Genomic DNA, 21,183 nt, shown 5'->3' with positions numbered 1-21,183 from the left:
TCATGGCGGTAATCTCGGAACAAACGTCTGTAACCCGAGTTTAGTTAGAGCCCCTGCCGCCGGTCGCGCTTGTTTTTTTTTTTTTATTTTTTTTTCACTTTGAAATCGAATTTGACATATGACAGATACTTAAATTAAACATGGCGTCCATTGTAATAAATTTTTCATGGAGAGATAACCTAGACAATATAATAAATGCTTGTTAGAGTAAAAAACAAATAAGCTGTCGAAGTGCATTGTTTAACGAAGAAGAAATACCAAGAAAAATGCATGTATTATGTAGTTCCAGCGAGAAACGACGAAGTAAAAGTAAAATAAGTAATAATATTTGCCGGCTTTCAATCTAAGTGAGTACTTTTATTAATATGCATACTTCGAATTACTTTCATTTGATTGTACTATTCTGATATGATTTTTCATTACAGTTTAATAATTCAGAAATAATTGAGACATTTAACTATATCAATACTAGAAATTTTAAGGTTATAAATAGACAGAGAGAATTCCTGTCAGCTCTCTGAAAGGTATGTTATTAAATAACTAAATATAAATTAATCTTGTTCTAATAATGTAGGATCATAACTAATAATTCTACATCGATTTTTTCAGCAGTATAAAAGGAAAATACGTTCAAATGTAAAATGTTTAGACGGTTATAAAACACATTCACAAGTGTACAAGTATTGATATGAGATGAATGAATACACAGGAAAAAACAATAAGAATGAAGTCTGAAATGTGCTGAAATCTTTGCTGATCTCCCACTAATATTGAACAGTACGACTCGTAATTATATATTAAGTCAGTTTGGAGAACATACTAAAAACACTAATGATATAATCGTAAGTGAAAGGAAATTCTCAATAAATGGTGAAATTCTAGCTAGTGCAAAGGTTAATTTAGGTTTGGCTATGTCACAGGAAAAGTTTTTAAGTATTAATAATTTCATTTTGATATTACAAGAAATATTATTATCTGTGTTGTTTAATGATGATAAAGGGAATCACATTGTATAGATTTTCAGGAACTGTCAAATGACAGGCAAAGTATAATCATGATTAATGATAAAATTCTAAAAAGCAAAGGGATAAAACACCCTTAATGTGCACTTGCTTATTGCATTTGACTATTCTGAAAGAGATGTCAATAGCTTTACTCTAAAATGTCTTATTGTAGATGCTATAAGAAAACTATTAAGTACTGTTATAATAATATCAATGATTGTTGTTTTTCTTAAGACAATGATAATAATGACATTTTGAACAAACATTTGAATGCACATTAACAATAGCGCAGAAAAGATTCCCAAATAGAGACTGTACATCATAGATATTATGTAACTTAATGTTAATCAAAATAAATATATATGTAAATATATATATATATATATATATATATATATATATATATATTGGTTATATATTGATCTGAATCAATATCAATCAAAGAATTGTGGTTTATATGTATATGTATATATAAATAATATATACATTCATGTACATTTCTATTCTTTTTGTGCTCAGCTTGAAAGGCTGATATGCTAAAATGATATTACACACACACATATATATTATATATATATGTATATATATATTAGTATATTATAATATATATATATATATATATTTGTATATATATATATATACATTGTGGATAGCGTGTACATTTAAGTACATTTTTATGCTTTTCGCACATAGTTTTTACAGCTTACTACCATCTATTATAATCATATATAATGTTATATATATATATATATATATATATATATATACATTGTGGATAATGTGTATATTTATGTACATTTTTATGCTATGTGTGTGCTTTGTTTATAAAGAGAACTATGTAGATATAATGTAGAATGTTTTTGTGAAAAATAAATGCTTCAAAATTTTTTTTTTTTTCAATTTTTCTTTTTTAAATTTTGAATTAAACGGTCCATATAATTTTGGTTCATTTCTATAGTATTTTTTATACGCACCCGTTCAGGCGACTAGTGCCATCTGTAGCGCGGGGCTTCAACTAACACAGGAATGTGGCAACGAAATATGGCCCGAGAGAGCGATCTATATACTCTTCTTTTATCTATGGATTTATCTATGCTATCAGCCATAGATAAAAGAAGAGTATCTATCAGCTATGTTTACTTATCTATGGCTATCAGTGTGCGTTGTTCATGTGTTTGTTATTAAAAAAAGATAATAAAGATATTAAAGAAATTTTATAAATAATAATAAACAAGATACATTAAAAAAGTGAAAGTTGAATAATTATTGAAATTATTAAATGTACGTCAACGTACTTAACATAGTAAATTATAATGGTTAAATAAATAAAGAAATGCAGAAAGCATTTTTAAAGTTACATTGCGTCGTAATCTCGGAATAGTTCTAAAAAAAATATAATAATGATAAAAGTATTTTGAGTTATAGACATGGCTACAGGACAACGTCTGCCGGATCAACTAGTATATATATATGTATATACAGTAGGCCCTCGCTTTACACGGCACTCTGGGTACACGGTTCCCATACTACACGGAGCTAAAAATCCGACATCCCTCCGACTACACGGACTTCTTATTACACGGTATTTGGTCAACAGCCCATAAGTTCGTTGTGCAAAAGGGTATTGTTGTAAATTTTGTTATCGACTTTTATCTTTTAGACATGCCTGATTGTATAATAGCCGCCTAAGAACACGTTTGAGCTGATTACTGCGTCGCGCCAATTTTTGAATAAGGTGTCAATTTCGTCACGTCATTTACGTCATTTCGTCCGTATTTCTCCTACTTCAAGTTGTATTTCTTGGTCTCCATACAACGCGATAAAAATGGTGCGATTTGTACCAACTCTGAGTCTCTCATAACACGGTTCCCATACTGCACTATGTAAGGTTCCATAGAACGCACTACGAATTAGCCTGAATTGTATGTTAAATACGAGTTTCTTATAGCACGGTTCCTATACTGCACGGTACCCACTTGCCGCGTAAAGCGAGGGTTTACTGTATATGCCAATGAAATCATCGCTTGGAAGTTAGTTTCGAGGCTTCAAAATTTTCAATAAGTTTATAAACTATCAAATCTATGTCTATTCAAAATTTCTTATATTTTATGTTAGGGATCGTTCAAGTATTACGTAAGCAGATTATTACAATTATTTACGGCCCCCCCCATCCCCCTTGTCAGCAAAAGTAAGCAAAGCTTTTACCCCCTACCCACTTGCTTACGTAAACATTTTGCAATTAATGTACAAAAATAAAAATACTACCTATGACGTAATCATCATCCAGAATTCCCTGCCCCCATGTCAACCCAAAACTAGCTGTAAGTGGTATTCTGTCTTGCGGCAATTATGGCATCGTGCCTTAAGGCAAATTGCTGGAACTTTCCGTACCGTAACGAAATGTTCGTGGAATACTGAATGTTTTCAAATAGATTATTATAAATATTGTAACATTGTCTAATATTTATAAGAATTATATAAACTGAATTGCAGAGTTGAAATTATTTGTAAAGTATATTAGAACTATAGTCAGAATTAAAAATAAAATCTGAAATATTTTCGATATACAAAAAACTAAAAAAAAAAGTAAAAAAAAAATAAAATAAAAAATGGGACAAAATTTTTTTTTCCAAAATCGATTATTTTGTTAAGACAAGCAGAAAGTTCTTTGAATCATTTAAATCGGACGCTTAGTTCTCTCAAAAACTGCCATTTTTCACATATTTAGCTCCGTATCTTCAAAATGGCTGGGCCTGCCTTTGCCAAAAACTAATAAACACTTCTCCCAATCATTACTAATTGAATGTTTTTTAGATCATTCAAATCGGATACTCCGTTCTCTCAAAAATTCGATTTCTATTTTCTGCACTCTTTGCTCCGTATCTCCGAAACGACTGGACCTGCCTTTGCGAAAAACTAATCAGCTCTTTTTCCTATCAATAGGAATCGAATGTTTTTTGAACCATTCAAATCGGTTGATCCGTGCGCCCTAAAACGTGACTGGAAATTTGTATCCATACATACATACACACACACACACACACACACACACACACACACACATCCATTTTTTCTGAGGTATGCCAAAACGTTCAGAAACCTTCAAAACGTCGAGAAATGTAAAAATTTTCAATTCCGATTTTCGGCCCATTACAATAACTTACCTTACGGGAAGTTAATAAGCAATTTAGCAACCCCCCGGCCCCCTATAGTGCTTACGTAATACTTGAACGGCCCCTTAGTTAAAATAGAAGCAAAAACTATTAAAAACTTTGCTGCTTCAATATTCACTTTCACGGTTTATTAACTTCCCGTAGGGTAAGTTATTGTAATAGGCTGAAAATCGAAATTGAAAATTTTTACATTTCTCGACGTTTTGAAGGTTTTTGAACATTTTGGCATACCTCAGAAAAAATGGATGTGTGTGTGTGTATGTATGTATGGATACAAATTTCCAGTCACGTTTTCGGGCGCACGGATCAACCGATTTCAATGGTTCAAAAAACATTCGATTCCTATCGACAGGGAAAAGAGCTGATTAGTTTTTGGCAAAGGCAGGTCCAGCCGTTTCTGAGATACAGAGCAAAGAGTGCAGAAAATAGAAATCGAGTTTTTGAGTGAACGGAGCATCGGATTTGAATGATCTAAAAAACATTCAATTTGTAATGATTGGGAGAAGAGGTGATTAGTTTTTGGCATTGGCAGGCCCAGCCATTTCGAAGATACAGAGCTAAATGAACAAAAAATGGCAGTTTTTGAGAGAACTAAGCGTCTAATTTAAATGATTCAAAGAACTTTCAGCTTGTTTTAACAAAATAATTGATTTTGGGGAAAAAAAATGTATCATTTTTTTTTTGTATATCGAAAATAATTCAGATTTTATTTTTAATTCTGACTAAAGTTCTGATATACTTTAAACAAATAATTTTAACTTTGCAATACAGTTTATATAATTCTTATCAATATTAGACAATGTTACAATATTGATAATAATCTATTTGAAAACATTCAAAATTCCTCGAACATTTCGTTACGGTACGGGAAGTTCCAGCAATTTGTCTTAAAGCACGATGCCATACACCCCACTAGTTTCACTTTTTTTTTGAAATGATATGGATGATGGAAAAAAGTTTGTAATGTACCCTACTAATTTGAGCCACTCTAAAGTTGTCACTCACTCACTCGAAGTTTTACATGATTATAATTAATAGTAAAAAAATATTTCCATTAATTGTTTCTTTACTTCTATTACCTCAATTTTTTTCTAACTTTCTCAAATGCCATATTCCTCAAAATGTCTTCTTTGGAGTATCATGTTTGACTTTGGCTTCAATAGTTGCACCTTCTGTAAAAAATAATATGTTATGATTCTTTCTGTAATCAGATAAACACATATAGAACTATGTAGAAAAGTACTTTTAATGTACACCTGTGTAAATCTTATCAAATGAATGAAAATCTTATCAGATCTAGTTGATCCTGTATTTATTTCAAATACTATCTAAGATTATTTGTGTATTTTTGATTCATGTAATATGTAATCAGAGGTTCATATTAAATATGTTTTATTTGAAAACGATTCGACCAACAACTGATTTAGTAATTTTAATCAATCAAATAAAATTATAATAAAATTTTATTTAGGATTCTACGATTCTAGTATAGTCTTACGGTTTTTGGCACAAAAATTAATAATTAGGTTTGAGGTTTATGAGGTTTGAGGTTTAATAATCAGCCTAATAATAAATTTAATTAATTCTTATAATTGAAATATTTTTCTTAGAACTATAATATTTTGTCTACCAGGTATTCTATCGCCATGCGATAAAAGATTCATTAATCATCGATAAAATTCATTTTTTAACAATTACGAAGAAACAGGCAGGCCGATCTTTGTCTAAAAATTTGGAACTTTTCTGCGGATTCTAAATGAATGACGCAGTCTATCGTATTAAAAAACTAATTGTAACTTTTGAATTTTTGAAATAAACTCGACCGTTTCTGAGAATACGTTGATGAAAAGTCTAATTTTGACCAACTTCAAAATAATGCTGCTCATTTTTCCGAACTTTGTTGAATTTTTGAAATTTAACGACTTGTAAGGCCGTAATACTTTAACCCCTTCCACTCGGATGCCGCCGCTTCGGCAGCAAAATTCATGTAAATCTGGGAATTAGCGAGTGGAAAGGGTTGAGAAAAGAGAGTTCTATAAGATATATATATATATCGTCAAAAAAAAGCTTAACTAGTTGGTATTGGTAGTTAGCCTTGAGGCAAGTTACATGAACTTACCGATATGTTTAAATAATTGACTTAATCAATAAAAAATAAATTGATTTATGAGTGATTATAAGTATTGCGAGTGGATTTATTACACATCATTGCAAACGAACGAACGAACACGTTAACTCGGAGTATTTTATAAAAGCAAATTTTCGAAAATCAATAATTTTAATTAATCAATAATTATAATTGTACCAGTTTCCGTAGGACTTTAATGGTTTACTATGTTCAAGACCAAGTACACTATCGTTATATCAACTAAATCATCTAATTTTATTTTTAACAAACGTCAAAAAAACTACTCATTTTCTCAAACTTTGATGAATTTTTAAAATTAAACTACTTGTCGTAAGGCCGTAATAATTCAGTAAGTTCTATAAGACCATGATATATATCGCCAAAAAAAGTTCCATAAAAATCGGCTTAATTTTTTTTCAACAGTTAATTACAAGAAAACGGCTCGGTAGATTTTCACCTAAAACTGATCAGTATCATTCCCAACTAATATCTTTCGAACAGTTTTTGATTTTTTAAAATCGGTTCGGTAGTATGAGCTTAAATGTAGACGAAAAGTTTAACACTTTTTTTCAAATTACAAAGAAACGGCTTGGCCGATCGTCGCACAAAACTGAGAAGCGATAATCCTTATCGAGGTACATCAAATGCTTTTTAAATATCTGAAATCGGTTCAGACGTTTTTAAGCAAACGTCGATAAAAGTTCTAATTTTGACAAATGCCAAAAAGACCAAACTAATTTTTGCAAACTTTGACGAATTTTTAAAGCTAAACGAGTTGTCGTAGGGCCGTAATATTTTAGTATGATCTAGAAGACTATGGTATCTAACGTCAAAAAAATAAACAAAAATCGTCGAAATTTTTTTTTGAAAACTTCATTACAAGAAAACGGCCCGGCCGATCTCTACCAAAAACTAATCAGCACGATTCCCAACCAATATCTTTCGAACGGTTTTTGAATTTTCAAAATCGATTCAGAATTGCGGGCTAAAACATAGACGAAAAATTTTTCACGTTTCTTCGATTTATAAAGAAAGGGCTTGGCCGATCATTGCACAAAATTGACAAACAATAGTCCTCATCGAGATACATCGAGTGGCTTTTAAATTTTTGGAATCGGTCCAGCCGTTTTCGAAAAAACGTCGATTTACGGCAAAAACTCTGTTCACATACACGCACACACACACATACACACACACATACTTTTTCCAAATTTGGTCTCATTCGATTCAGAATGGCTTGAAACGTCAAGAAAACAAAATTAGCAATTCGGATTTTTTGAAGAAAACATAAACTTCTCCTTCGGGAAGTTAATAAAAATCTGTGCCAAAAACTAATTAGCACAATGCCTAAATGATATTATACGAATAGTTTTTGAATTTCAAAATTGGTTAGGAATCCCTTATAAAAACGAGAATCTCTTTTAGACCAAGAGCCCGTGGGCGGATGACAGTATGTATTTTACGACACCCTAGATTTTGTGCATCGATTCCTCTATAACTATCATACATGAGATGGGGACTGACTAAGCCCAAACTGGCGGACACAGCTACTGCGCAGCTGGTAAAGGTACCTTTTTTTCGACCATATCCGAACCATTTTACGACGATTGCCGTTTCGAAAATTTGAAAATATAATATTATTACTATCGTAAAATAACAATGGCAGACGATTATCGCGCGGTCAACATGGTGGCAGACGATTTTGAAAATGCAGAAAAAAAATTTTTTTGAATGTATTTTATGATGTCTGCCATTTACATATTTTATTCCTTATAGTATCAAAACCTTATATTTATCACGGCAGACGTGTACCTGGCGTACTAACATCAGCAGAGTTAAAAAACTCAGCTACCATCTGGCCTGATAGTATGCATAAATCTCCACGTTTTAAACGGATAAAAGCAATTTTTTCATAATGATAATAGAAATTATTATTTTTTAGTCTATATGTGACATTCAATAATGTTGATGAGCGGAAAAAAACATTTTTTTACGCTAAATTCATAAAGATTATAGTATACAAACGATAACAACAATTATTGTAATCATTATTCAATTTTTTTATTTATTTTAGTCTAATTTCAAAATGTTGTATAAAAATAAAGTTATACATTATTATATATTATATATATATATATATATTCCTAATATAGTTATAGTGGCTCTTAATAATTGTTGATAAAGTACGGGATTGAACTTGCACCAAAATTTAGAATTTTTCTGCTGAATTCTTTATTGACGTTGTAAGCTTTATAGTTAATAATGAATAGTTTGTACCTTCCAACAACCACGTCATTAGGTCTTTTTGCATTATATATTTGGCAAATAATTTAGGTGGTTTTCTATTAAATTTTCTTCTTTGCTAAACGTGTGTAGCAAACCCTTGTTGAAGACCGATATTTTTTATTTAAATTTTGTTAATTTATTTGAATTTTTGAGACTGCCAATTGTACAAGGTTGCTAATCAAAAATGTCCAATCGCGTGTTGTTGAAGATTTTGTTGTACTTCCCATGAAGAACCTGACACAAACGCGCGTAACATCGCTGAGTATATCGTTCCAATATTTTAGGACCTTCGATACTGCAAAATATCAGTATAATATTGGTAATATGATTTGGTAATATGAGATAACTAAGAAATATAGTGATTCAAATATTTGGATGCTAAATGGGGTTGAAAATAACCAGAGATATATTAACATTACGAAGTTGTTTGCCAAAAGTTCAATTTGTTGTTACGCTTTTACTGGTTGTGATTTCAATCCAGCCTTCTTTAACAAAGAAAAAAAAGACCTTACAATTCTCTAAAAAAATCGATCTTCAACAAACGTTTGCTACACTTGGTGAAGAAAATTTAACAAAGAACCCCCATACAAGATCTTTTTAATACTTTTCAGCTTTTATATTATTAATATTTTTTAATTTTTTTAAGTATGGTCGAAGAATCTCGTCTTTATCAAACATCTTTAGTTGGATTTTGAAATAATTTTGATTTTACAATTGACTTATTATTTTATAGAATCTGATTCAGCGGATGACGAGGAATCATCAAAAGAGAGATATGGCTCCGAGATGATGACAAATAAAGTATATATATATATATATATATATATATATATATATATAATATATAATAATGTATAACTTTATTTTTATACAACATTTTGAAATTAGACTAAAATAAATAAAAAAATTGAATAATGATTACAATAATTGTTGTTATCGTTTGTATACTATAATCTTTATGAATTTAGCGTAAAAAAATGTTTTTTTCCGCTCATCAACATTATTGAATGTCACATATAGACTAAAAAATAATAATTTCTATTATCATTATGAAAAAATTGCTTTTATCCGTTTAAAACGTGAAGATTTATGCATACTATCAGGCCAGATGGTAGCTGAGTTTTTTAACTCTGCTGATGTTAGTACGCCAGGTACACGTCTGCCGTGATAAATATAAGGTTTTGATACTATAAGGAATAAAATATGTAAATGGCAGACATCATAAAATACATTCAAAAAAATTTTTTTTCTGCATTTTCAAAATCGTCTGCCACCATGTTGACCGCGCGATAATCGTCTGCCATTGTTATTTTACGATAGTAATAATATTATATTTTCAAATTTTCGAAACGGCAACCGTCGTAAAATGGTTCGGATATGGTCGAAAAAAAGGTACCTTTACCAGCTGCGCAGTAGCTGTGTCCGCCAGTTTGGGCTTAGTCAGTCCCCATCTCATGTATGATAGTTATAGAGGAATCGATGCACAAAATCTCAGGTGTCGTAAAATACATACTGTCATCCGCCCACGGGCTCTTGGTCTATTTCCTCAAAATTCCAAAAAAGGCCTCATCGCGTAACCTTTTCTGAAAAAACGAAGAAAGTAAGGTCAAAAATCGCTTATACACACACGCGCGAGCATATACACACATTTTCCAAATTTGGTCTCACACGATCAAGAGTCACTTGACATTTTTTTGTGAAAACGAACTTATTCGGAAAGTAAACAATTAATTAATAGTTGGATGGATGCCTGAAAAAACCTACTGTTATATTACATGTTTATTTTTCACCTGAACTGACAATAACCTGATATCAAGCAATAATAATAGGCATTTTTGTTGAAATGAAGCTATAGATGCCAAGTTAAATTATTTAATCACTATTAGAGAAAGACAACCAATGCTAACTTTGGTTGCCTTCTAATATAACACGTATCAAATTAAATATGACGACCATTGGGTTGCTTTCTAAAAAAACGTGTAGTTAAGGAGCACCATCACAACAGCTTATAGAACTCTTACAATTTGTTCTAATTGCTATTCAAATATTCAAATTGCGTTTTTTCTGTAGCTTTGTAGTAAAAGCTTTGCCTTTGCATCCCGAAAGGCTGTAGATTCCATTTCCATCTCAAGTTTTCATTTGAAAATATAGATTAAAATTACTGGCATTGCTGCAAAAACTTATATTGTATCATGACTATTAAATAATGGACAACCTCTGGGTTTTACTTTAATAAAAAAAATGCATCAAGTACAGTCGGTCAAGTAAGAGCGTGACCGTGTTAATTAATAAAAATAATTATTTTATGAAACTTTATTATTTATATATGCCTTGTATACGTTACAAGCAATGATGCAATTTGGTCAATATATGTCCAGTTACCACCGAAGTCGACAATTGGCTGGCATCTCCGACGCCTGCTTTTTACTAACTTTTGACTCATTTAACGGATTATTCTAGTCTGACGGCTCGTATTTTAATTTAAAGGCTCGATGAGGGCAGTACGTGTTCATATAGAACATTCATCAGTAAAAATGACATTTTCAAAATCTTTATCAATATTTCCATGTGCCCAAGCGTAAAAGAAGCACATGTTTTCCAGTCGTCAGAGGCTTCCGCATGGTGTTGCGCCATTTCAGATCATGAATACGAAGAAAGGTTCAGATAGTTTTGTAGATATTTTTGTAGATATTTCTAAACATTTGTCATTACTTTTGCTCGTTCTTGCTGCAGTGTTTAAGCAGGATTCCGCAAAAACACATTTACTGTTCTTTTTTCTCCTTTTTTATTTGAACCACGTTCTGATAAATCATCGACATTTTTAGCAACTTTACGAGTATATAGGTGTATCTAATTCTGTACAAATGCCTTCAACTTTTTCAGTGGCTAATTGCGACATTTGGGGACCTTTTGGGTTGATGAAAAAGAGCGCAGACTCGTAGCGCGACGCGTAACTTAGTACTCATGGCGTTTAACGTGATTTTTTCTCAAAATATCAACGACAACTAAACCCTTGTTGACAATGCATTAAGGACAAAGCTTCACTTTATCGGCTTACAAAAGAATTAGACCTAAATCTTTCATTAACTGTCGTTAAAGTCGGCCACGCTCTTACTTGACTGACTGTAGATAGGACAACTTTGGGTTACATTGTAGAAAAGTTACATAGGTGAGAAGACGCATTATCACTATAGCTCACAGAAGTCTTACAAATATTGTGATTATTGTGTACAAAAATCGATCAAAAGAAAAAAAACAGTATTTCTTATCGTCATTCCTAATGAGCACCAGTATTATAAAAGATGGAAACTGGATCGGACCCATTATGCAAAAAGAGCGCCTTTCACATGACATGGTTGAAGGTAAAATAGAAAAAGTGAAATGATTGGGAAGAACAAGCATCTACATGGTTGACGACTTATACGAGAATAGAAAATACAGGGAACTGAAAGCCGAAGTACAGGACCAGAAATATAAAAGCAGAAGTTTGGAAAAGTCAAAATCGCCTTTGCCAAAATTAATCACCTCTTCTCCCAATCATTACAAATTGAATGTTTTTGAATCATTCAAATCGGATGCTCCGTTCTCTCAAAAACTCGATTTGAAACTGCTGCACTCTTTGCTCTTTATCTCCATAGCGGTTGGACCTACCTTTGCCAAAAACTAATCAGCACATCTCCCTACCAATAGGAATCGAATGTTTTTTAAACCATTCAAATCGATTGATCCGTGCGCCCGAAAACGTGGACGAAAAAATGCGGACATACAAAACACGCACACACACATCCATTTCTTCTGAGGTATACCAAAATGTTCAGAAACCTTCAAAACGTCGAGAAATGTAAACATTTTCGATTTCGATTTTCGGCCCATTACTATAATTACCCTACGGGAAGTTAAAAATAGCATGAAATGTTTTTCTATTGCCTTTTTGCACCGCAGTTCTCAAGTGGATTTTATCTATCAACTGGAACGGAATTTTGATTCATAGTTTCAAGCAAAAACGGATATCATAATTGCATGATATCAATTACTCATAAATATTTGTAACTATATTTAGTAAGTGTGAATTTCGACAAATAATAATACGTGATAAGTTGACGTACAAATTATGAGTCTTCTAAAAATTTCCTTAGTCATCTTAAGGTCAGTTCTATGAAGCACTACTAGAGCATTATCAGAGGAACTTTGAAATGTTTTTGATAACAAAAACGCATTTAAAACGCAGTTCAAAACATCTAAAGGTCAATGATCTTCCTTTTTAAATATAAATTGGGAGTAATTGTTTTTGTGTACTCCTTTCATAGTAATAGATTTGATTGTAACAAAATGAATATTCTCTGATTATACAAAATAATCGACTCAACGCACAAGTTATTATTGTTTAATTACTTGTGTATTGTTCACAATTTTGATTTCTAAATGTACAACATATCACTAATTTTTTTTCAACTATTAGTGGTACATGGGGCATAGTTCCTTAAAGATAATTGCTGGAACTTCCCGTATCAAAAATTAATTTTATAAAAAGTTTTACCATTATTTTGAAAACTTAAAAAAATCGATTTTTAAGGCATCATGCCTTAAGAAAAATTTCTGGAACTTTCCGTACCAAAAATTAAAATTTTTAAAAAAGCTTTAATATATTTTGAAAACTGAATAGTAAATTTTTTCTTTTTGAAAATGTATATCTGTTTATATATGTGAAATTTGATATTTCATCAACAATTTCTCAAAAACGACTGCACTAAAGCCAATTAATGAAACTCGATAAAGACTTTTGTGTTGATTAGTTTAGCAAGGTAAGATAATAGATCGCTCGAATCGCTTCTTTGAAATTATCAGAAAAGTGTTAATTTTTTTTTGTTCATGTTTTCAACGAAAATGCTGAAATGCTAAAATGCTGAAATGCTGAATTGAGTTTAAAAATTTAAATATATTATTTAAACATTTTTGCATATATTTACGGTTCAGAGGTTTCTGAATATTTTGGTATACCCTAGAAAAAGTAGTTTGGATATAATTTTTTGTCCACGTTTTCGGTAGCACAAATCAACCGATTTAAATGATTCAATAAAAATTCGATTTCTATTGATAAGGAAATGTGCTGATTAGTTTTTAGCAAAGGATGGTACAGCCGTTACGTAGATACGGAGCAAAGAGTGCAGAAAATGTCAACTTTGAGAGCATCCGATTTGAATGATTCAGATAGCATTTTAAAAGTATTGACGTAATTAAGAATTTATTAAATTTTTGCAACAACATAATTTAGCGGTTTTGGAAATACAGAAAAAACGTTCCCCCAAAATTTGGAAACTGCATTTTGCCGGTCGAAATCAGATTATTTTTGATAGCAACTAAAAATATTGGGTATCAAAAACTTTCAAAAAAAATTCAAAAAATTTCCGAGCCTTCAATATTTTTAAAAATGTTTAAAAAAATAATATTTCCAAGTTTTTAATTCTGAAAATTCTGATATTTAAAAAAAATATGGTACGGAAAGGCACCATGCACAATTTAAAAAAAAAAATGCTTTAAGGCATGATGCCATGCACCACCAATTGAAATAAAATTTGATGATTTTGATAAATCTAACAATAAGAAGTCGTGGTCTCAATGAACATTATTAAATAATATGGCCCTACAAAAAGTTGTTTCAATATAATACTTAATATGCGTTCAAACTTTGGATTAATAGACCATGAAGTGTAAATTGCAAAATTTCATCGCTACAATTTTATTAGTTTCTAAATGTGGTTTCTTATAAATTAAGTCAATTTGCTTTAATGCAAAATTCCACTTACAACAAATTTTGATTTTAGCAATAACTTGTAAAAATTAAGTTATTTCAAAAATTTATTTTGGATATAAAATATTCAATTAATATTTAAATCTTAGGATTTTTTTAATACTAATAAATTAAGGAACTTATTTAATACTAATAGCAATTGACTTTACTTAGTAGGAATTGATTTGAGGCAACGGTCGGGGAACTTTTTTAATCATTACCAAAATATTTTAGTCTAAGCTCATATTACCCCCATGGCAAACAGAGATTACCCCCATATGGTCACCTACGTAGCAAATACAGTAAATATCAATAAAATATACATATTTTTTGCCCCAGAAAATCCATTTTTACCCCATACGGGGCAATTTACCCCGACCAGCGATTTAAGGAGTCTTCCTAAACCGCCTGGTTAAAATTTAGTTTTAACTAGTAGATCTGCTTCGACCAAATCATTTTAATTATAAATTATAATATGTGAAACAAAAGTCAATTTCTATTAAGTATTAAATTGAATATTAATTGAATATTTATATATTCAAAATAAATATTGTGAATTAATAAAATGCATATCATTGTTATTCATAGTCATCGCTTATAAAATAAAAAATCTGTTCACATACACCCACACACATACTTTTTCCAGATTTGGTCTCATTCGATTCAGAATGGCTTGAAAGGTCGAGAAACATAAAATTAGCGAATCGGATTTTTTGATGGAAACAAACTTCTTCGGTAAGTTAATTATCTGAACTTATGGATTATATATCAGAACAATACTAGCAATCAGAACTTAACGAGCCCTATAAGCTGGTGTGCTCACTTCTTAAATTAAGTTACATACTTGGCAACCCAAACGGTTGTCCTATCATTTTTTCATTACTAATAATATACAATCTCTGTATATGTACTGCAGCAATGCCGGCCTGAAGCCATTTTCATTTGAAAACATATTGCTATCTATATTTTGAATTAAGAAGCTATATCACTACTGCTTGACATCAGGCTGCCCGAGGCACCTCCAATAATAGCAATCAGAACTAAACGAGTCCTATGAGGTGCGATCACTTCTTAAACGAGGCTTGATACATGGCAACCCAAACGGTTGTCCTATCTTTATGTAATGAATTTATTATTACAATTTCAGATTTCTCATAATTTCTCTAAATCGATGATTTTTTTTATTGATGCAGCAATGCCGGTCTAAAACCATTTTCATGTGAAAACATATTGCTATCTATATTTTCAAGTGAAAAACGAAGTCGCTACAGCTTGACATCAGGCTGCCCGAGTCGGGTATCAAAGTAGAAAACTTCAAAAGTTCGAAAATCAAAAAACAAGTCAAAAATCCTATGATTTAGAGATGTGCTGGATGACATGACATAAAATTACATAATATTATAAATGTTATTGATAATTCGAAGGATAAGAGTTACGCACATGACCTGCATCAACATGGTAACAGCAATTTTTATAAATATTGCTAAATGTGATATGTGCAATCCGATCGAACAAACTATATAAATTCATTCATATTTATATTTTATAATAATAAGATTATATTACCATCGTAGTGGCTTAAATTCTTATTTCACAGATCTTAAATGTTCAAAGATTTTATTTCAACTTCAATTTGATTATCTATTTAACGTAGATAATAAGATTTGAATTTGTAATTTATATGTTAGGACTTAATGACTTAATCATTATAATATTACTTAAATTGCAATATCAAAAAATATTTAAAGAAAACAAACAGAAAACTAGTTGAAATTGGCATTTAGCCTTAAGGCAAGTTGCATGAACTTCCCGAAATGTGTAAGAATTGTCTTAATTAATCAAAATTGAAATGTAGATATTTGGATAATATTTTCAACTGTTTATTTCAAAAATAAAGTTATCGCTTTCAATTAAATCTAAACATTGTGATTCCGAATAGAATTTCTCAAACTCATTTAAATTAACTGTAATGGTATTAATTGTATTGCACAGACAGGTGCTTGTAAGCCCTAAAATTGTAGCATTAAATTTTAATGAATTGATAATGTTTGAGTCATCACATCCCAAAAGCAACTTTTGACACAAATTTTAACAATAATATTTTCTCAAACTTAGATGAATTTTTTACATAACATTTTAGTATGTTCTATAAGACCATGATATCTATTGCCAAAAAGTTTCATAAAAATCGACTTTTTTTTTTCAAAAATTAATTTCAAAAAACGGCCCGGTAGATTTACCTAAAACTAATCAATATCGTTGTCAACCAATATCTTTCGAACGGTTTTTGATTTTTTGAAATCGATTCAGTATTGAGAGCTAAAACGTGGACGAAAAAAATTTCAATTTTTCTGCTATTTACAAAGAAACGGATTGGCTGATCCTCACGCAAAATTGTTAAACAATAGTCCTCATCAAGATGCATCGATCGGCTTTTAAATTTTTGAAATCGGTCCAAGCGTTTTTGAGAAAACATACTTTTTCCAAATATTGGTCTCTTTCGATTCAGAATGGCTTGAATCGTCCAGAAAACATGAAATTAGCAAATCGGATTTTTTTTATGAAAACATAAACTTTTTCTTCGGGAAGTTAAAAAACAAACAGAAAATATATTAAAAAATTATTTCCTGACATATATCACTATCTTATTGACAAGAACGATGGTTTTAAATTACTGTACCAGAACTATTCTTATGTAACAGAATTAATAAAGGGAATATCTAAGTATTTCCTTGAACATTTTGGCATACCTTAGAAAAAATTGATGTGTATGTGTGTGTGTGTATGTATGAATGTATGGATACAAGATTACGTCCACGTTTTCGGGCGCATTTGTATGGTTCAAAAAACATTCGATTCCTATTGATAGGGAGATGTGCTGATTAGTTTTTGGCAAAGGCAGGTACAGCAGTTACGGAGATAAAGAGCAAAGAGAGAATCGAGTTTTTGAGAGAACGGAGCATCCGATTTGAATGATCTAAAAAACATTCAATCCGTAATGATGGGGAGAAGTGGTGAATAGTTTTTGGCAAAAGCAGGGCCAGTCCTTTCGAAGATACAGAGCTAAATGTGCAAAACATGATAGATTTTGAGCGAACGAGATTAATTCAAAGAACTTTCTGCTTATTGTTTTGACAAAATAATTGCTTTTTGAAAAAATGGTTATTTCAACATTTTTTTCAATTTTTATTTGTCAAAAAAATTTTTGTTTGTATATCGAAAATAATTCGGATTCTAATTTTTTAATTCTGGCTAAAGTTCTAAAGGTCACATATATTCTTTAAATAAATATTTTCAACTTTCCAATTCAGTTTATATAATTCTTATAAATATTAGACAATGTTACAATATTTATAATAATCTATTCGAAAACATTTGATAATCCTCGAAAATTTTGTTACGGTACGGGAAGTTCCAGCAATTTGCCTTAAGGCACAATGCCACACACCACTAGTTTACAATGATTTAAAAATAACCTAAAATTCATACCTCTACACTAGAATGCCCCCTTAAACAAAAAACATTTCTGCACTTGTAAAAATTGAGAGATTTTGGGATCCTAAAATATTTGTCTCACAATGATTACGATAGAACTTCTACGTTTATGTAACAAGACTGTTAAAATAAATTAACTAATTCTATATGGCATCGTGCCTCAAGGCAAATTGCTGGAACTTCCTGTACCGTAACGAAATGTTCGAGGAATATTAAATGTTTTCAAATAGACTATTATAAATATTTTAACATTGTCTAATATTTATAAGAATTATATAAACTGAATTGCAAAGATGAAAATATTTGTTTAAAGTATATGAGTGAGAATTAAAATTAAAATCTGAATTATTTACGACATACAAAAAAATTTTTGAAAAAAAAAATGAAAAAAAAATGAAATAACGATTTTTTCCAAAAGCATTCAAAACAGCTATTTCTTGCACATTTAGCTCGGTATCTCTAAAACGGCGGGACCTGCCTTCACCAAAAATTAAACATCACTCCTCCCCATCATTACGAATTGAATGTTTTATGGATCACTCCAATCGGATGCTCCATTCTCTCAAAAACTCGATTTGTATTTTCTGCACTTTCTGCTTGGTATCTGCGAAACGGCTGGACTTTGCCTTTGTCTAAAACTAATCAGCACATCTCCCTATCAAAAGGAATCGAATGTCTTTTGAACTATTCAAATCGGTTGAGCGGTACTCCCGAAAAAATCGACAAAACACACACATATCTATTTTATCTGAGGTATGACAAAATGTTCAGAAACCTCTTAAAGAAAAAAATCTCATTTTAGATTTCTGGCCCAATACGCAAAGTTGAAAATGTATGAGTGTTATAACAAAAATGCACGAGCAAGTTATGCCACTTGCAATTAATATTATAAAATTTTCAGATGTTTTGGAGTCCTAAAATATTTGGTTCAGATTACAGTAAAAACTTCTACGTTTTTGTAACAAGACCGTTAAAATAAACTAGTTGGTTTGGTATTTAGCCTTGAGGCAAGTTACATGAACTTCCCGATATGTGTAAATAATCGACTTAATCAAAAAAAATGTGTAAATAATATACTTCATCAATCCTACTTTGTAAAAAAACGATAATAATTTTAGCAAACTTTGACGAATTTGTAAAATTAAACTACTTGTCGTAAGGCCGTAATATTACAGTAAGTTCTATAAGACCATGATGTATATCGCCAAAAAAAGTTCCATGAAAATCGGCTTAAATTTTTTTTTCAACAGTTAATTACAAGAAAACGGCTCGGTAGATTTTCACCTAAAATTAATCAGTACCATTCCCAACTAATATCTTTCAAACAGTTTTTGATATTTTAAAATCGGTTCGGTAGGATGAGCTTAAATGTCGACGAAAATATAACTCTTTTTTTCAACAGTTAATTACAAGAAAACGGCTCGGTAGATTTTCACCTAAAATTAATCAGTATTATTCCCAACTAATATCTTTCGAACAGTTTTTGATTTTTTAAAATCGGTTCGGTAGGATGAGCTTAAATGTGGACGAAAAGTTTAACACTTTTTTTTCGAATTACAAAGAAACGGTTTGTCAGATCGTTGCACAAAACTGACAAACGATAGTCCTCACCGAAATACATCAAATGGCTTTTAAATTTCTAAAATCGGTTCAGGCGTTTTTGAGAAAACGTCGATCAAAAGTCTAATTTTGACAAATGCCAAAAAAAACCATACTGATTTTTGCAAACTTTGACGAATTTTTAAAGCTGAACCAGTTGTCGTAGGGCCGTAATATTTTTGTATGATCTAGAAGACTATGGTATCTATCGTCAAAAAAATAATCATAAAAATCGTCGAAATTTTTTTTTTAAAAACTTTATTACAAGAAAACGGCCCGGCCGATCTCTACCAAAAACTAATCAACACGATTCCCAACCAATATCTTTTGAACGGTTTTTGAATTTTCAAAATCGATTCAGAATTGCGGACTAAAACGTAGACGAAAAATTTTTCACTTTTCTGCCATTTATAAAGAAACGTCTTGGCCGATCGTCGCACAAAACTGACAAACAATAGTTCTCGTCGAGATACATCGAATGGCTTTTAAATTTTTGAAATCGACCCAGCCGTTTTCGAGAAAACGTCGATTTACGGCAAAAAATCTGTTCACATACACACACACACACACACACACACACACACACACACATACTTTTTCCAAATTTGGTCTCATTCGATTCAGAATGGCTTCAAACGTCGAGAAAACATAAAATTAGCGAATCGGATTTTTTGATGAAAACATAAACTTCTCCTTCGGGAAGTTAATTAAATAAACGATATTTATTTATTTATTTATTCATAAGCAAGCCGTAATCAATAATAATAGATATTATTTTTGGCTCTTGTCAAGCTTATTCATAATTAATATTAAACGGATAGTAATTTTATAATAATCATAATAACTGCACAAATTTCGCTTCTGAAAAAAAGCTGAAAAAAAAGCATTCGAACATTAAATACAATGTTCATCATCAAGTTCATCATAGTAAAGTCTATTTGACCACCAGTCAAGCTCAAAATTCTTGCACAAGGTAAGAAGTTATACTCATTTAAAACCGTAAAAAAATTAAATTAATAAAATAGCAAAAAAAAACATGGTTGTACAGGCGATCAAATGGTCAGACTACATAGATAAAGGATAAGGATTATGCAAGAAAAGTTATTATGCACTTACTTTGGCAATCGGGTTCGTTATTGTTAGTAGCAGCCATCTTCCAATTTGCAATAAATTGAGTCAAATTACACTGCACTTAACTTGGAATTCGATCACTGGAAATAAACCACCTTGCGCACTACTACCTTCCTAAAAATCCAACTTTCATAAAATAATCTTTTATGATTCTATTACAAAAAACACGTGTTTGAAACGATAACAACTTATAATTAAATCAAGATATCCTCGTCCGTTCGATTTATCAAATCATCCATGTCTGTTAATGTGTGAACGATGAGCCCGATAATCCGTCTAATCGCACCGAACGACTACTACTAGTTCCTTTTCAGATTTGAATCAGCATTATATATTATATATCGGACAAAAGTTATGAAAACAAATCCAAATTGACCAATGGCGTGAGGGGTTTAATCAAAATAAATGGAGAGCTGGATATTTCAAAACACAACAGACCGGGATAGTATGAGAGCTGGGGGAGAATAAACATATAAAATATTTGGAGTGTCTGTCTGCTTGTAATATTAAAAAAGCTGGTTTTTAATACACTAATATGAATATAAATAGCTATTTATGTACCCTATAGTACATGGTCAA

The 21,183-nt window shown here is 30.9% G+C and overlaps 1 protein-coding gene and 1 long non-coding RNA gene across 4 annotated transcripts in view; one reads left to right on the top strand and one right to left on the bottom strand.

Annotated features, from left to right (window-relative positions):
• The window catches only part of LOC113389412 (sterol O-acyltransferase 1), a 105,472-nt gene extending 84,554 nt beyond the window's left edge, over window positions 1-20,918 (bottom strand). The window contains exons 1-2 of one of the 3 annotated variants that reach the window (XM_026626451.1): window positions 20,793-20,918; window positions 20,590-20,730 (exon numbers count right to left, since the gene is read on the bottom strand). In XM_026626451.1, the coding sequence (XP_026482236.1) occupies window positions 20,590-20,626 (37 nt within the window). In that variant the 5' untranslated portion in view covers window positions 20,627-20,730; window positions 20,793-20,918. The remainder of the gene's footprint in view (window positions 1-20,589; window positions 20,731-20,792) is intronic. The other 2 variants (XM_026626450.1, XM_026626452.1) reach the window with 2 other exon arrangements.
• On the top strand, window positions 36-647 carry LOC113389414. Its single transcript, XR_003368261.1, has 3 exons — window positions 36-347; window positions 426-524; window positions 610-647. It is a non-coding gene; the product is annotated as an uncharacterized LOC113389414 (long non-coding RNA).
• Window positions 20,919-21,183: the final 265 nt, after the last annotated feature.

The sequence above is a fragment of the Ctenocephalides felis genome, unplaced genomic scaffold (assembly GCF_003426905.1).
Source record: "Ctenocephalides felis isolate EL2017-DRISC unplaced genomic scaffold, ASM342690v1 CF-g0.4_SCAFFOLD_03573, whole genome shotgun sequence".
Lineage (NCBI taxonomy): Eukaryota > Metazoa > Arthropoda > Insecta > Siphonaptera > Pulicidae > Ctenocephalides > Ctenocephalides felis.
This window is presented reverse-complemented; position numbering and strand designations above follow the sequence as displayed.